Raw genomic sequence first — 17,003 nt, 5'->3', positions numbered from 1 at the left:
AAGCATTTGTGTGTGTGTGTGTGTGTGTGTGTGTGTGTGTGTGTGTGTGTGTTCTGAATGTTTAAGTACTCATATTACATATCAGTTTGAGAAGTCTCTTTTTGCAATTAAATTGAAATGATACAGCTGCAGTTCTCATACATAATAGAAATTGGGGAGAGAGAGAAAAAAAAGGGGAAAAAAGAAGACTTTTGACACCATATCAGTTTATGTGAGGCTGGAAAGTGGAATGCTTCATGTTTGAAGATGGCTCATAGTCTCATTGTACTTCCATATGTATAGATATTATCTGAAGTTTGTGTTTTTTCAGGTCAAGAAAGTCCTGTGATCCATAAGTTCCAATGACTCATTGTATGGGAAAAAGATGCCACGACACAGCAAAATACAGCTGCAGGTGTTAAGTTTATATAGACAGTTTTTGAGAACTACAAAGAATCAGCCCAGCTTCCAAGAGCACATCAAGGCAGAGTTTAGAAAAAATTCTGCAATTCCTCGCACCGATTACATCAAAGTAGAATACTTGCTGAGACGTGGTTGGCGGCAGCTGGACATGCTGAGAAAGAGCTCTGTCACTGGAGCTGGAGTGTTTGAGCAAGAGAACAGTACTGGGAAATAATACAAAATTGAAAGTAGACCTTATAATTTAAGGAAGAGATTTGACACATGAAAAACAAAAATAAGAAAAGGACAAAGAAGCAGTCTAACAAATAACAGGGTTGTTATTCACTTGTTTCCAGTTTAATTTGTATTGGGAAGTGACTGATTCTTTTCTAATTGTGTTGCAAATTTGGGAATAGTTTTTCAAGTAAAGATCAGTCACACAAAAACAACAACAAAAAATGATGCAACTTTCATGTCGAGCACTGCTTCGGCAGAGCATGTGTTGCAGAAAGATTTTGATAAAAAAAACAATTTGTTTTCATCATACTGCACAAATGCATCATTTTTTGCCTGCATCAGAAAGACAAATTCATTCCAGTTCTGTGAACAGATGGAATTCAGTAGCGCATCAATTTCAAAGCATGGTGTCATTACCAAGACCAAATAGACGGGTAAATCATAGTTGTAATTGTAAACTTCAGCATGTACTAGGTTCTGGTTTCAGTACACACTGCTCCAGACAGAGTTCATCCTTTGCAGAGGTCAGTACTGTTTCTCATCTGTATTACCGCATCATAGAGTCCTTTCCGCAAGGGATCCAGATGGCTTTTGCCTATGGCTCAGGGGTTTACCAGCAGCAGGGCCATGAGGACATGAGTCAGAACATGCTTGACTTCATACTGGTTGTGGATCGACCGCTGGAATGGCACAGCGAGAACATGAAGCGCAACCGTCATCACTACTCTTTCCTCAAATACTGTGGCAGTCGTTGTGCAGCCATTGTGCAGGAGTATGGAGCAGGTAAGCAAAGCTCAAGATTTTATGAAGCTGATAGTCCAGTTGATTTTCTTAATTGTAGTTTGAAAGGCCATACTGTAGTTCTGATGATGTACACCTGAATATGTAAAGGTTATATATATTTGTTTTAAGTTAGGAAAAGATAGATAGACAGGTATTTAATGGTTTTTGTTGTTGTTTTCCCTCAAGGCCTGACTAAGCATGTTGGGTTGCACTGCTGATCAGGCATCTGCTTAGCAGATGTGGTGTAGTATATATGGATTTGTCCGAAAGCAGGCGCCTCCCTGCGTAACTGAACTGAACTGAACTGAACTGAGACAGACAGATAGATGGAAAGGTGTTTTTATACCAAACATTCCATCTGTGTATGTCTCCCTCTCTATCTCCTGCTTCATTGACTTTTTGCTTTTAGTTTTGTGTGAATGTTTGCATTTATTTACACTGCCTGTGTGAGAGTCAGTTCATTTACATAATCTGCCATGTAAATGTTTTTAATATTCCTTCTCTCTCCTGATCAGCATGTTGGGATTATGCACAGGCCTTTTGTTTTGTTTTTGTTTTTTTAAAAAAAAGGCTTTTATGCCTCCTTGGAACTGAAAATGGGTATAGGTTCATAATAAAACACTTTTTATTTTATAACTTTATATATGTGTAGATCCTGGTACAGATAACCCTTTATAGGTGTAGGTCCTGATAACTCTTTTTAGGTGTAGATCCTGATTACCCTCTGTAGATGTAGATCCTGGTTATCCTTTATAGATGAAGATCCTGATTACCCTTTATAGATGTAGATCCTGATTACCCTTTATAGGTGTAGATCCTGATAACAGTTTAAAGATGTAGATCTTGTTAGTCCTTCATAGGAGTATAGGTCCTGATAACTTTTTATAGTTGTACTTGTAGGTCCTGATACCCTTTTGTACTAATTGTAGGAAAAGTCCTGATAACTCTTCATATTATTTGGATTAATCTACAAGTATAAACAACGGGTATCCCCCACCCCACTCCACCCACCCCAACATTTTGGTTTGTTTTTTAATTAGTAGGAATCACACATAAGCCACAAAGGATTTGTCTAGTGCCATGTATTCAGTATTCAAGGTCTGCAAAAGTTACAATTTGTGTTCTTCATGAGAAGTGTAGTTCGATAAGTGGATCTAATTTTAGTGTTGATAACAGCTTGGAATCAAATTAAAATGATTCTGTGTGTCTTTAGCTTTGTTGATGATAAACCATGCTTGGTGATTTCCTGTGCATATGAAAATGGGTGAATGTGAATCTGGTGCGCACGTCTGGTTTTTGATTATGTTTGTTGAAATGAAATTCATGAAAATAAGTTTCTCATCGATTGTAAATGAAACCAAGAAACACTTTGTTGCTCTTGCTTTTACTATCCAAGCTTATAGATCTGTTAATTTATTACTTCTTATAGCACCATGGAGACAGAACTGTTAGATCATAGATGGGTGAAGTTTTACCATAGAAATGTTTTAAAAGATACTTAAACTTTTAACCTGCTTTGGTGTTGATTTCTCAGTTCTAGAAAAGAACTAAACTTTTAACCTGCTTTGGTGTTGATTTCTCAGTTCTAGAAAAGAACTAAACTTTTAACCTGCTTTGGTGTTGATTTCTCAGTTCTAGAAAAAAAACTAAACTTTTAACCTGCTTTGGTGTTGATTTCTCAGTTCTAGAAAAGAACTGATGCACATGCAGTCTATGCCTTTCAAATTCTTGTTTGCCAAAGAGCAAGGATATCATCTTTGAGTCAAGTAACAGTGAATTCCCTGTTTTTGTTTAGTGCCAGATCTGTGTTTGAAAGTGGTGGCTGGTATACAAATCACTGCTTTTCAGTCAAGAAAAAAATGGCTCGGTTTTGCATCTGTTGCTGAACAAAGCATGTGGTGTTTGTTAAACTTAAAGTTTGAAGAGAAGCAGCTCGCTGAAGACACATGTGATTTCTGGAAATGTTTCTCGAGCACATAGTTGCATGCATGTACAGTGAAATTATGAAGCCCCACCCAGCCCTACCTTGACTGGTTTCGACTTAAAATGCGTATCTGTTTTTGACCTGAGCAGGTGTCTATTTCAACACCTTGGTAAATTTTGAAGATCGTCTCATCAAGTATGGCGTGATCAGCACAGAGCGACTGGTCTCCGATCTGTTGGACTGGGACACGTTATACATCAGTGGGCGTCTGCACAAACCTGTCAAACTCCTGATTCTGCCAGAAAACCAAGACCTCATTTCAGCGCTGCAGATGAACCTGCAGAGTGCAGTTCATGCTGCGTTGTTGTTGCTGCCAGAGGATTTCTGTGAAGAAGCACTGTACACCACCATCGCAGGCCTGTCCTACAACGGGGATTTCCGCATGGTGGTTGGGGAAGACCGCAACAAGGTCTGTCTCACTTTCATGCTTCAACTTTTAAATCCACAATGTTTGAATTTCAGATGATTGGTGGAATACACCAGTTCTGAATTTCAGAGGAAAGATGGAATGAATTTATGTATTGGAATTTATCTTCCTTGTGAAATTGTAGTTCGCATTGTCTGAAGGGGATATGTGACAGTGTTAAAATTGATTTATGAACATATATGTATTCATCCTTTATTTACTTTAACATCGTTTCACAAAAACTTATTAGCTATAAAACTTGTATTGGATATGGGAAAAGAAAGAAAACACACTGTAGAGGAAAAATGCTGTGTATGCACATGTCGGTGAGAAAGGGAGAGTGTGCATGTGTGTGTGTGTTAAAAGTTGTCTCAGCAATTTCTTAGATTGTTTGAAAAGGGTAAACAGAAAGAGAGAAGTGAGAAAAAAGAAGAGAGAATTAGAAAAAAAAAAAAAAAAACAGAATGAGAAGAACTACAACCTTGTTGCTGACAATTTAAGTAGAAAACAAGAAAGAAAACTTGTTCATTAAAATTATTATTTACATTATCACATCTCTCTTGATTTCCTTATGAAAATTTAAAATTGAGCACCACTGTAACGGAAGATGAACTGATGGTGATTCAGTCCTAAAGAAGCTGTTCCACTGCCTTTTATCCCATCTCACTCTCTCTTCTTGTATATGGAATATGACCTGTGCATGTGTTTATTTTGAAATTTTAAAGATCTTTTTGTTCTTTCTTTCTTAAGAACTCAGAGGAATGTATGAAAAAAGTAACAATGCTTATTCCATAGAATGTTAAACTTAAAGGTTCCATAGCCTTTCTCAGCCATAGGGCAGTGAATTCACATCCAGTGTGTCTAGGGCTGGGTTTAGAAAAGGTGGTGCTCTCCTTTGTCTGTTTTAACCTTCCCCAGCCAAGTCTGTTAGTGTTACCCCATGGACTTGTAGGAGGAGTGAGGAAAATCAGAGTTTAATTACACATACTTAACCGTGACCCAACTAGTGCAGACTCCGGCAGGGGTCTGACATTCCTGCCATAGGGCTCAGCTTAGAAAGGTGGTGCTCTCCTTCGTCTGTTTTAACCTTCCCCAGCCAAGTCTGTTAGTGTTACCCATGGACTTGTAGGAGGAGTGAGGAAAATCAGAGGAAAGTGCCTTTCTCAAGGACACAAAGCCAGGCTGAAGCAGGGGATCAAACCCTTACCACTGGAAGAAGTCTGTCCAGCTCCTTACTGATTCTGCCATGATGTCTCCATTCATTCCATTACCCTATTGAAATAGATTTTGTTTCATTTTATATGTTCAGTGTTACATGAACTCCAGCCAAAATACAAATTTTCTGTGAGTTTACAGACAATATAGTTGTAACTTGTCTTTTTCATATCACATTCCTAAATACACCAGAAAAAAGAGAGTGACTCAGTGGGTGGATGGGGATATAAAATGAAACGAAACAAATTTTGAGTGTGTGTGTATGTGTGCATGCGTGCATGCGTGTGTGTGCGTGCATGCCTCTGTGTGTGTGTATGTGTGTGTGTGCATTTATTCATTTGTGTATGTTTTTTGATATTGTGCATTGGTATCCGTTTATCATGTATGTACATGCACATATGTAATCTTGTTTGTAATTTATACATGAACATACATGAGAACTGAGTAGAATACAAGGGGGGGGAAAAAAAAGAAAGAAAAACGATAAAGCCAGCAGGTATCTGTTTCATTTATGGGCAAGATAACTCACTAGCTGTGTGTTGCTTCAGGTGTTGCATATACATTATATGGATAAAGTCTGCACCGCTTAGCAACACCTCCTTGACAAAACCGCAAACTGTTTCAGGTGTCCAACATCGTTCGACCCAACATGGAGCACTTCCGGCGGCTGTACGAGTCCATCCTGCAGGGTGAAGAGCACGTGCAGTGGCACCCCCAGCAGGGGCGGCTGGAGCAGAACCCCAACCACATCACCCAGTACCACCACCTGCAGCTGCTGCCCAAGACTGTCCTGCTGCTCCTCCAGGAGAACCGAACACGGCCCGGCTCCCACCCAGACCTGGAGGAGGTGCTTAAGATCTATGCCAACTCCAGCCACTGCGATGACTCTGTGGCACGCTGCATCAGCCACATTGTCTGGCGCTCCAGCGTGGGGCAGAGCGCCAAGACCATCCTGACGGCAGGGGCCCGCAAGTCGGTCCTGTACACCATGAAGAAGCTGAAGAAGATGATCAGAGGGAAGCCAAAGAGGGAGACCAGGCTTTGACTGGCACAAGTTTCCAGACCTGCATGAATGCATGCATGCATGCACACACGTTTGAAGCCACACGTGCACACATGCTGATGCATGCATGCACCCACCAACAAACACACACACACACACACACCACACAACAGCGTGTTGTGTCTTTTTCTGATGTTCCTGTTTGTATTGCATGGATATACACACATGCATATAAATGCTCACACACACAGGCTTGTAAATCCCAAGGTTTTCACAGATGTTAATTTTAAATACATGTAAATAAAGCAGCCAATTTTTGTGCAGACACGAAGGAAAACTCTTCCTCTAGGTGCCAACTTACAATAAAGAAACTTGTATCCCTTGAAATGTTTGTTTTTTCCATTACTTTTCCCCATAATTGGCCTGTGATGGCCCTTTGTAAAAATGTGAAGACTTTTTGCTGTGGAATTTTTTGGATGAAGGCCAGAAAGCTTGCTAGGCCTCAATAAGATGATGTGGTTGGTTATTTATCTGGTGGCACGTGACTGGATGAACTGCGGTTACGCGGCAAGGATGACTGGCAGGACTAGAGGCCCATCAGGCAGGAACCACTAGCACCGCAGGAATATCACTAAGACTTGAATGTGCATGAAGTTAAGGGAAAATGAAAAAAAAAAAAAAAAAGATGCAATGAAATAATAGACACAAATTGAGGTGAAACCAGTAAGTGGAAACAAACTTCTTCTTCTGCGTTCACTCGTATGCACACGAGTGGGCTTTTACATGTATGACCGTTTTTACCCCGCCATGTAGGCAGCCATACTCCGTTTTCGGGGGTGTGCATGCTGGGTATGTTCTTGTTTCCATAACCCACTGAACGCTGACATGGATTACAGGATCTTTAACGTGCGTATTTGATCTACTGCTTGCATATACACACGAAGGGGGTTCAGGCACTAGCAGGTCTGCACATGTGTTGACCTGGGAGATCGTAAAAATCTCCACCCTTTACCCACCAGGCGCCGTCACCGTGATTCGAACCCGGGACCCTCAGATTGACAGTCCAACGCTTTAACCACTTGGCTGTTGCGCCCGTCAGTGGAAACAAACAGAAACAATACCTTCAAAGCCAGCAACAAAGGACTGTAATCCATATGGGATCAAGAGTTGCTTTCTGTTGTCATTGTTGAAAAATCCCATGATTAAACAGTGGCAAACTGCGTCCCTTGCCAATAGCGCTCACCAATGATGCAGGACAAGTGAAAATGGAAATCAATGCAAATAAACCAAGGCCCTAACATATTTGTTTTGCAAGGAAAGCAGACGAAGCATAAAAAAAAAAAAAAAAAAAAGTTGGTATGAATTTGATGATTTGAATTTTGATGACAGACATTTTATGTAGAATGGAAAGAGCCAGTTAATTTCTTCAGTGTATGCTCTGTAACCCAGAGGTGTCTACTTTTTTAATTCCACATGTTTTATTATCCTTTGCTGCTGGCTCCATAACCTATGCTGATTAAGTTTCTACATGCTGATTTCAAGACTTGCTTGGTCAGTCATTTGATCGATTCTTTTTTCTTTTCTTTTTTTTTTTTTGCACTCATACGCACGTGCGCACACACACACACACATACAGCAGAACCAAATGGGTCATACATGGTTAACCAAACGGGCCACAGTCGAGCTAATACAGTTAGGCCCCACTAAGATTCACAACTGGGTTTCCAAGTGGGACCAACATGGGTTTCTGCTTGGATCTGTGATGGGCAGCCCATCAAAAACCCATCTCAGATGGGCTTACAACATGAAAACCACCTGGGGTCTAGTGGTATTTTGATGGGCTGAAAGAGGGGGAGAAAACCTCCATCTTTGTCCACCATGTCGACTTCTAAAGTTCTTTCTTTCTGTCATTTCTTCTTTCTTTCTTCATTCATTCACGATGTTTTAATTATTGATCATGTTTGGTTTTTTATTCATTCATATATTTGTAAAAATTATATTGATTGATTATCCCACAATCTTTGATTATTGATAGTCTGATTTATCCCACAGTTGTTTACCATGCATGTTTGGAGCAGCAATGAATTGATTGGGGGGAATGGGGGAGAAGGGGGGGGGGGGTGTTCCTCAGTGGGGGTGGAGGTGGGAGTGTTTACATGAGTGACTATGAACCCTTAACATTAGGAATATCTGATTTTGGAGTAAATCTGGATTTGTTTTCATTGGGGTGGGAACTTGAACAATGAAAGGGGTGGGTGCGAAGACTTCAAGAGGGCATTTATCAAAATCATCATCTCTCTAATTTTTGAATTTGCTGCTTAATTTTTAATTTGTCCAGTGAGAAACGTTGATATACCTGATGGTGAGGGGGTAAAATGGTGCCATATCTCAAGCATGTCAGCAGCAAGCAATCCATCAGTAAAATCAAACAAGACAACACACAAATCTATCTGCATTTTCTTAAAAATCTTTATTGAGATTTTTTTTTCTCTCACACACTGGTCATGAATGAGCAAAACATAAACAGCCATGTGTCACAAAACATCTGTGAGTGGTATCACATGTCATAAACGTGCGAGTGGTATCACAGAGCAAAATTCACACGACCTGAGGTAAACGTTAGTTAAAGGTAATTTTTTAGGTTAAAGGTCCCATTGCCTTCTACATTCTTTGGACCAGTGATTTCAAAACCACGTTGTCTAGGGCATGACACAGGTGGGCATGGCTCAATATTCTCCTTTCGCCATTCTAACCTTCCCCAAACCAAGTCAGGTACCCACTGACGCCAGGGTCAAGTGAGGAACATCGAAGTAAAGTGCCTTCCCCCCCCCGAGGACACAACAGCAGGCTGAAACAAGGCCTCGAACCCTGACAACTTGTGAATGCAGGATCAGAAGAACAACGCCTAGCCGATTCTGCCTCCATGTCTCAAAAAACATCACAGCACCCAGGGGGCTCAGGTAAACATTAGTTAAGCTCTAAAAAAAAATAAATTAAAAAAAATTGAAATAGCATTGAGTGTGTGGTTATACAGGAAAAAAGAATGGGAGGGATTAGAAACAGTCCTTTTATGCGTGTAAAAGTGCCTTAAACACACAGAGCTGCAGCTGCGCATACACATACACATGAATAAAACGGCATGAAATCTCTTCTGCAAATGCATTCTTCTCTTCTTTGTTCGCAGGCTGCGACTCCCATGTTTACCCACATACACCAGTGGGCTTTTTCATGTATGACCATTTTTACACATCCTCGAGGGGATATTATATCAGAGATGTTCCTGTTTCCATAATCCACCCAATGCTGACATGGATCATGTGATCTCTAATGTGTGTATTTGATCTCCTGCATGCGTGTACACACAAAGGGGGTTCAGGCACTAGTCTGAACATCTGTTGACCTTGGAGATAAGAAAAATCTCCAACCTTTACCCACCAGATGCCGTGTCAAGGATTTGAACCTGGGACCCTGAGACTGAAACAGTGGAAGTCCAACGCTTTAACCACTCGGCTGTTGTGCCAGCCTTCTGCATTCTATCCACTGGTTTCCCTCCTCCATCCCTCACACACACACTTTTAGGTCAGCCCTGTCATTCCATTTACTGTCTGGCTTTGTCCTTGTTTCCACCACATCTCTTCAATTTTCTTTTCCAAGTCATTACATGTGGGTGTGGGTGTATGCAATACGCACATTAACACTAAGTGTATCAATGCAAACACATCCACACATATATACATATTAGTTAAAGCACTTTCATGATGATACTTTCATAAACATTTGTGTAGATGCACACAAATAAATATATGATATAAAGCCTGTTCTTCCAAGACAGTCTGAAGGGAAAGCATGAAAACAATAAGAATGAAAATCAAATACACGGTATTGTCTTTTCATTTCACACTTCTTCCAAATCTCATATCTCTTCTTCCAAATCTCACATCTCTTCTTCCAAATCTCATATCTCTTCTTCCAAATCTCATCTTTTCTTCCAAATCTCATATCTCTTCTTCCAAATCCAAATCTCACATCTGTTCTTCCAAATCTCATCTCTTCTTCCAAATATATCTCTTCTTCCAAATCTTCTTCCAAATCTCATATCTCTTCTTCCAAATCTCATCTTTTCTTCCAAATCTCATATCTCTTCTTCCAAATCTCACATCTGTTCTTCCAAATATCATCTCTTCTTCCAAAAATATCTCTTCTTCCAAATCATCTTCCAAATCTCGTATCTCTTCTTCCAAATCTCATCTTTTCTTCCAAATCTCATATCTCTTTTTCAAACCTCATCTCTTCTTGCGTTAGCTGTGCTTGACTATGTGTGTATACATATGTATGTGTACATAACTACATGCATGTATATGAATGTGTATTGTGTGTGCGTGTGTTTATGTAAGTTTGTGCCTGCCTGTGTGTGCGTATATGTTAGGGTAGCTGTTAGATACACATGTATGTTAAAATGTATGTATGCATTGTGTGTGTGTGTGTGTGTGTGTGTAGTCACATTTTGGTGTGTGTGTATGTAACATTGATGTAATGTTTTATGTTCACAAAAGCGTTTTTGTAAAGCACCTGGAGCAGATTTCTGGATAGTGTGCTATATAAGTATCCATTATTATTATTCCAAAACTCATATTTCTTCTTCCAAATATCATCTCTTCTTCCAAATTTCATATCACTTCTTCCAAACCTATTATCTCTTCTTCCAAATTTCATATCACTTCTTCCAAACCTATTATCTCTTCTTAAAAAATATCATCTCTCCCAAATCCCATATCCCTTCTCTCAAATCTCATCTCTTCTTCCAAACCTCTTATTCTTAACAGTGATAACTTTGGGTGAAACATGTAAACAACCACAAATGATTAGTCAACACAGCGATTGAAAAGATTTAACTCTTTCTAATATTTCTGGTGTTGAAAATGATTGTTTCTAATCCAAGCATTGTTCTTTTACATAATACTGATAATGTGGGGAAGAACAACAAAACAAAAGAGGTAAGAAAACAAGTTTTTCCACCAACAGCCTAAAACAGAAATCAACATGGAGTTTAGATCAAGTCCAGCAATTAATGCACACATATACACGCATGCGCACAGATGTACATAATCATCTGTCATGTACATATACATATACCTGAACACACACACACACACACACAAAGAAAATTCTTAAAGAAAAAACCCATCGTACGGAAACTTACGATCCTGTCACTGAACCCATACCCTAAAAAAAAAACAACCACCCAAAAACAAAAAAAACCACTGCACATACATAGCAGCATGGTGAGAGTTCAAACAGCGTACAGGCAGAATTTCAGTTTTACACTCTCCTGAAGCTGGAATCTGGGTAACCATTTTCTTTTTGACGAGAGCAAGGAATGCAGATGGGTGGGGCAGTCTGGTACAATTAACAAAGTGGGAGATGGGCGTGTAGGGGTGGAGGATATGTGGTTTACAATCTTATCTCAAATGACAATTTGATTCCTTCTCTTTTGGAACTTGACATTGTCATCTTTGCTGCAACTGACCCAGGTGCTATCAACATGGGGGAAAAAAGTCATTCTGTATCATGCCAATGAACACAGTCAAACATTCTAACTCTTTCATTAATATTTTCTACTGACTTGAAATCATCAGAACACAGTCAAACATTCTCTTTCATTAATATTTTCTACTGACTTGAAATCATCCTCATCCTTGATCCTCCATTTCAAAATGACACCTGCCTTGATTTAAGTTATCTGAAGTGACAAACTAAATGAGTGCAACTTTTCTGACATTTTGAAATGACAAAGTAAATGAACACAACCTGCTTGATACAGTTATTCAACGTTAAATATTTTGACATGATTTCAAAGTGATGTGACAATCATTAAAACGAATAACATGACACACTGTGGTGAAGTTTCAAAAGGACGCAGTCAATCATTTAAATGAATAACATGAGATTCTCTGGCTGACAGACAATAACTACAAATAATCCCTGTTACAGGAGTGGGCTTTCTGTAGGAACAGTGACTGCCAAAACAACTGATCAGAAGACTGACCTAACTCAGTCTTAAGGGTCCACAAGGTTTTTGTTCAAAATAACATTTCTAAAGGCATATTGCTACACAAAAAGGGTTCGACAAATCCTTTTTTTTTTTTTTTTTTTTTTTTTTTTACATGAGTATTTTACTATTAGTGTATTTTATAATCATCATCACCTCCAACTACATAACAATCGTTTAAATACCATTATCAAACTGTGATCTTCCATAAAACACCAAACTAAGGGGACCATGTTTTCCTTGTGAGCTAACCGCTCTTTGTATTAAAAGGAATATCAGTGACAATGAGACAATTTATGTTTTACGGAATAAAATGAAAAAAGCTCATCCTTCTCTGCTAGCAAACAAGTTCTCATTGCTTTCTGCTCAGTGGACATCACTTTTTTAATGACTGGTCTCCATGTCCACAGCACAGCCAGGACTAACTCCCACTTTCTAATTACTACCTAAACATCAAGGAACACAAAAAGCAGTGACTCTACATTTTGTGCGAAGATCAATACATTTGAAGCAAGCTCATCCAAGAAACGGACGGAGAAGACCCCATCACTTCACAGGAGAATTTTCACAAGTTGATATGCTAACTTGCTGTGCACACTATGAAGACATGTGAGGTTGATTATGAACCACTGCACAATATGAAGCTTTTTGTTTTGAGTGGAGCTCATATGGCATTCAATCATGGAAAAAGAATTATATATAAAAAAAAAAATGACGCATGCCATCAATGCCACAGAGATGCAGGTCAAAATGGCAGAGGTCAGTTCTCCTTCTCTCCAAGAAAAACAACAAAATGCTGAAGCAGTTCCAACAGTTATTAACTCCACGTCAAGAGTCTTTAACCATCTCAAATCAAGGAGTGAAAGTAGAAAAAAAAACCCAAAGTGAATACAAATCTGATTTGGCAAAAGACAGAAACCTATTAACAGGGGAAAAAAGAAACAAGAAAAACTCCAAAGTACCACCATCCCTGACACTGAGATATCAATGGCCACTGTGTCAAAAAATATCACTGACCAAAAAAAAAAAAAAAAGAAAGTTTTGCCACTTTCATGTCTGTTGTTGAAAACTGATGTCTAATTCACAACTTTTGTGGTTTTTTTATATGTTTCCTGTTCTTTTGTGTTTGTGTGTTAATTTTTTCTTTAAATACTAATAAATTCTTGTCTTCAAAATAAAACAATAAAATGCATGAATGGCAGTATATTACTGTGTCCTGCAAAGACCCACCTATCTATCCCTGGTTACCAATTACAGGGAAAGACTCTTAAGTCTAACACAGGCAAAAAGTGGATTTTAACACAAGGAGAATTCATGCACTTGAGAAATAGCTCCTAAAAATATGCATCAACATAAACATGGAAAGAAGAGAGGACCAATGAAGTTAAGAAAAAAAAAAATATTGAAAAGTGTTAAGAATCATAACTGTGATGTTTAATGAGCGGTCAGGTCTCTTCAAGACTAAGTGAATAAAAAAAAAGTATATTCGGTAACCCTTTCAAGCTTCTACAATTCTGAGTTCATTCTTCACAAAATTCTCATGTTTTACAAACACCTTTCACAGCTAATGTGATCAGCTGGGCTATGAGCAACATAATCTCATTTTGATTTGATCTGATGAACTGCTGCAGAAAAAGATTCAAAGTCATGTATGACATCTGTTGCACTCCACCCTAACAAGACGGTAAACTTCAACGACACAAGAGACTGTCATCCTCTACAACAGCAGTTGGTACTCCCTACTGTGGAGAAAATTTATGCCATCATGAACATCATCACTTTTAGACAGAAAAGAAATCTGATACCAACAGTAGAGAAAAACTCCAACAAAGGCAACAGCAGATTCCAACGGATACTGCCCCATCCAAACTTTCAGCGACACATCAAAATGCAGAAAATCAAATATTAGTTATGGATATGTCACTCAAATGAGATCACAAAGATATAATGCTGGACATTGCATTCAGAATGCAAACCACAAGCTCACATGAGCTGGATGAACACATGCACTGATTCAGAGAAAAACACAGTGAGGCTCCCATCACCAACCACCTTCCCTCTTGTCTCACAGCTGGCTGTCTTCAACACACAACTGACAGCACAACACCCCTTTTTCCTTCTCACCTCCTCTTTAAAAAAGACAACTTTGGCAAGCTGACGGACTTACAAAAACTGAATGCTGATAAAAAGTCGGAATAACACCACCAGCTATTCATGTTGGAGAAGAAACTGAAGACCTCATCAGGAAATAAATTACTATGAAACTTTTCAAAAACAAGAAAAATACGACAACAAAAAACACACAGAAACACTGTCTGGTTGTGGCAATCCACACATGTTCAACAACATGAACCAATCTGTTTTCAGTTTCAGTTTCAACAGGAGTCAGAGCACGCAGCTACACCACATCTGCTGCTAAAAAAAAAAAAAGGGCAGATGCAGGCCCTTCGCATGTTTTGAGCGCATCCATTAACATAAAATAAGCACATCATCTACACCTCATCATACAGCAATGCAAAAGCAGTTTGTTTTTGTGCAGCACCCATTCATTTTCCTGTGGACCAAGAGTGCTGGACCTGACAGTGTTAGTTAACAACGCCCCTTTCTCAGTGCAGTGTGTCCCAGCCAAAACCTGGTCCCTGTCCTGGTGTAAGACTGGATGAGCTAACAACATGAAAGCAGTCATGAAAAAAACAACCTGTTAACTGTAAAATTTGATTATAAAAAATTATCTCACAGGTATGTCCTTCCTGCTATTGTCTTTAAAGAGGCTAGATGGATCTTAATCGTTCGGGTGTAACAATCTTTATTCTACATTCTTTTATTTTATGAAATCATGCCTGCATCTGCTGATGACAACACCCAGAAGTCCCTCCTGGAGAGTACCTTCACAACGCTGGGACTCTTCTGGTGTTGATCTTTTCCCTACCTGGTCTTGAGGCAGAAACTCTCTGGCAGGTGACACCAAGCAAAGCAACAGACAACGTTACGGATTTCTGGAATATTGATACTTGACAAAGTAATTCCATTATTGTGCACAAAGATACAGTCTCTCCTTTTCACTTCATATGCTTTTCCTTGCCTCCAGACATATGTGTAAAACATACAGAAAAAAGCACTTTTGAAATGTACCTTGATATACATAAACGTTATCTTGACATCCTTTGATAAGCATGAACACGATTTCAACTTTTTCTCTTTTTGTTTAAACCGTGCAGACATGAAAAAACAAAGCGAACATTACATATCCAGCTTCAAAAGTTTCCCATCCAGGCAAAGTGCTGTCAGTGGACAGCACCAGCTAGCCGCTTTATTGCATTGTTAATGAACGGTTCCCCTGAAAGACCCTGTCACGCCTGCGGACACCACTGGCACCTGCTCACAGCGCCTGGCAGTTACTCTACCGCCGCAGGCTCCTCACTGTTCGGCAATGTGGCCTGTTCAGGGGCCGGGCCGTGCGGACACATTATCTTCACCAGGTCGGTGTGACCCAGTTTCTGGGCTACAGACAGGGGGCTCATGCCAAAGATGTCCTGTGCGAGGCAGATGGCTCCACTGGCCAGCAGGTACTTCACTATCTCCTTACGGTTACATGTCACCGCCTGCACACGCACACACATGTATATACATATATATATATATATATATATATATATATATATATGCATACAGAGATATATAGACATGCACACACACAGCTACATTGGCCAGCAGGTACTTCACCATTTCCTTATGGTTACACGTCACCACCTTCACACGCACACATATAAACACACACTATGTAAAAAAAAAATTTTTTTAAAATATATATATATATATATATATATATATATATATATATATATGTGTGTGTGTGTGTGTGTGTGTGTGTGTGTGTGTGTGTGTATGTATATAGATACAGACACACACACACACACACGACACAAATGCACACACACACACGACACAAATGCACACACACACATGAACACACACAGACATAACACTAATGAACACACATACATGAACATACACAAACACACACAAACATGAGACATGCACACATACGCACACACAGACACACATACACACAAATACATGCACATGTACACACAATCACACACACAGACTCACTCACTCATTTGTGTGTAGAGTGTACTTTTCCTCCGCAGTTTTTATTTGTATAACTATTTGCCCCTTGTCTAATATCAGTTATAGTGAAAAACTAATAAACGAAACAGAGCGAGAAAAAGGAGGGGTAGACAGTGTCAGCTGTCAGTTTTGGTGCTATTGTGGGGATCTCAGAACAGGGGTTGCAAAAGCACTGGTGCTGAAATTCTTCTTCTGAGCTCACGGGCTGCAACTCCCACATTCGCTGATTCAGTAAGGTCTACAAGAGGGCTTCATATGCACAAGCAGTTTTATCCTGCTATGTAGGCAGCCACACTCGATTTGATTTTCAGGGGGGTGTATGCTGGGCATGTTCTTGCTTCCAGGCCCAACAGCTGGGGGTCCTGTTTTTGAGTACTGGACAGGCCTCTTTGTGGATTAAAGATGGAGATTTTCCTGATCTTCCAGGTCAACAGATGTGCCTGAACCCCCAAAATGATCACATTAACTCACTCGGTACGGCCAGTCCTCTCTTCTCCTCTACACAGACCCCTCGGATGTCCAGCGGGTGTCTGAATGACCCACCTTTAGCTTCCGTCGTCAGAATTGTGGTATTCTTTGTCAACATTCACCTCTTCAGTATAAGAGCCTTCCGCTTGCAATATTTTGATGATGGTAATTGGGGTGAAACGCTGTTAATGTCGTTTCTTTCTCCGTTCGTATGGAGAGAGTTAAAGATCTCATAGCCCATACCAGCGTTCGGTAGGTTGTGCAAACAAAGAGTGGGTGCTGATATGAAAACGGAGACGCACATCAAACACCACATTACAGGAACTCTCTTCATTAACACCCCAAA

At 39.7% G+C, this 17,003-nt stretch overlaps 2 protein-coding genes across 6 annotated transcripts in view; one reads left to right on the top strand and one right to left on the bottom strand.

The window, feature by feature from the left end:
• Positions 1 to 611: 611 nt before the first annotated feature.
• On the top strand, positions 612 to 6,396 carry LOC143281305 (phosphatidate cytidylyltransferase, mitochondrial-like). The gene is made up of 3 exons (XM_076586483.1): positions 612 to 1,401; positions 3,475 to 3,794; positions 5,632 to 6,396. The coding sequence occupies exons 1-3, from the start codon at positions 840 to 842 to the stop codon at positions 6,049 to 6,051; spliced, it is 1,302 nt and encodes a 433-aa protein (XP_076442598.1). The 5' UTR covers positions 612 to 839; the 3' UTR covers positions 6,052 to 6,396.
• A 1,802-nt stretch (positions 6,397 to 8,198) lies between these two features.
• LOC143281304 (L-asparaginase-like) overlaps positions 8,199 to 17,003 on the bottom strand; it is a 48,324-nt gene continuing 39,519 nt past the window's right edge. For 2 of the 5 annotated variants that reach the window (XM_076586482.1, XM_076586480.1), the window contains exon 14: positions 8,199 to 15,660. In XM_076586482.1, coding sequence (XP_076442597.1) covers positions 15,454 to 15,660 — 207 coding nt within the window. In that variant the 3' untranslated portion in view covers positions 8,199 to 15,453. The remainder of the gene's footprint in view (positions 15,661 to 17,003) is intronic. The other 3 variants (XM_076586479.1, XM_076586481.1, XR_013055115.1) reach the window with 2 other exon arrangements.

This window comes from Babylonia areolata, chromosome 4, assembly GCF_041734735.1.
Source record: "Babylonia areolata isolate BAREFJ2019XMU chromosome 4, ASM4173473v1, whole genome shotgun sequence".
Lineage (NCBI taxonomy): Eukaryota > Metazoa > Mollusca > Gastropoda > Neogastropoda > Buccinidae > Babylonia > Babylonia areolata.
Note: the sequence above shows the minus strand (reverse complement) of the source record. Positions and strands in the feature narration are given on the sequence as shown.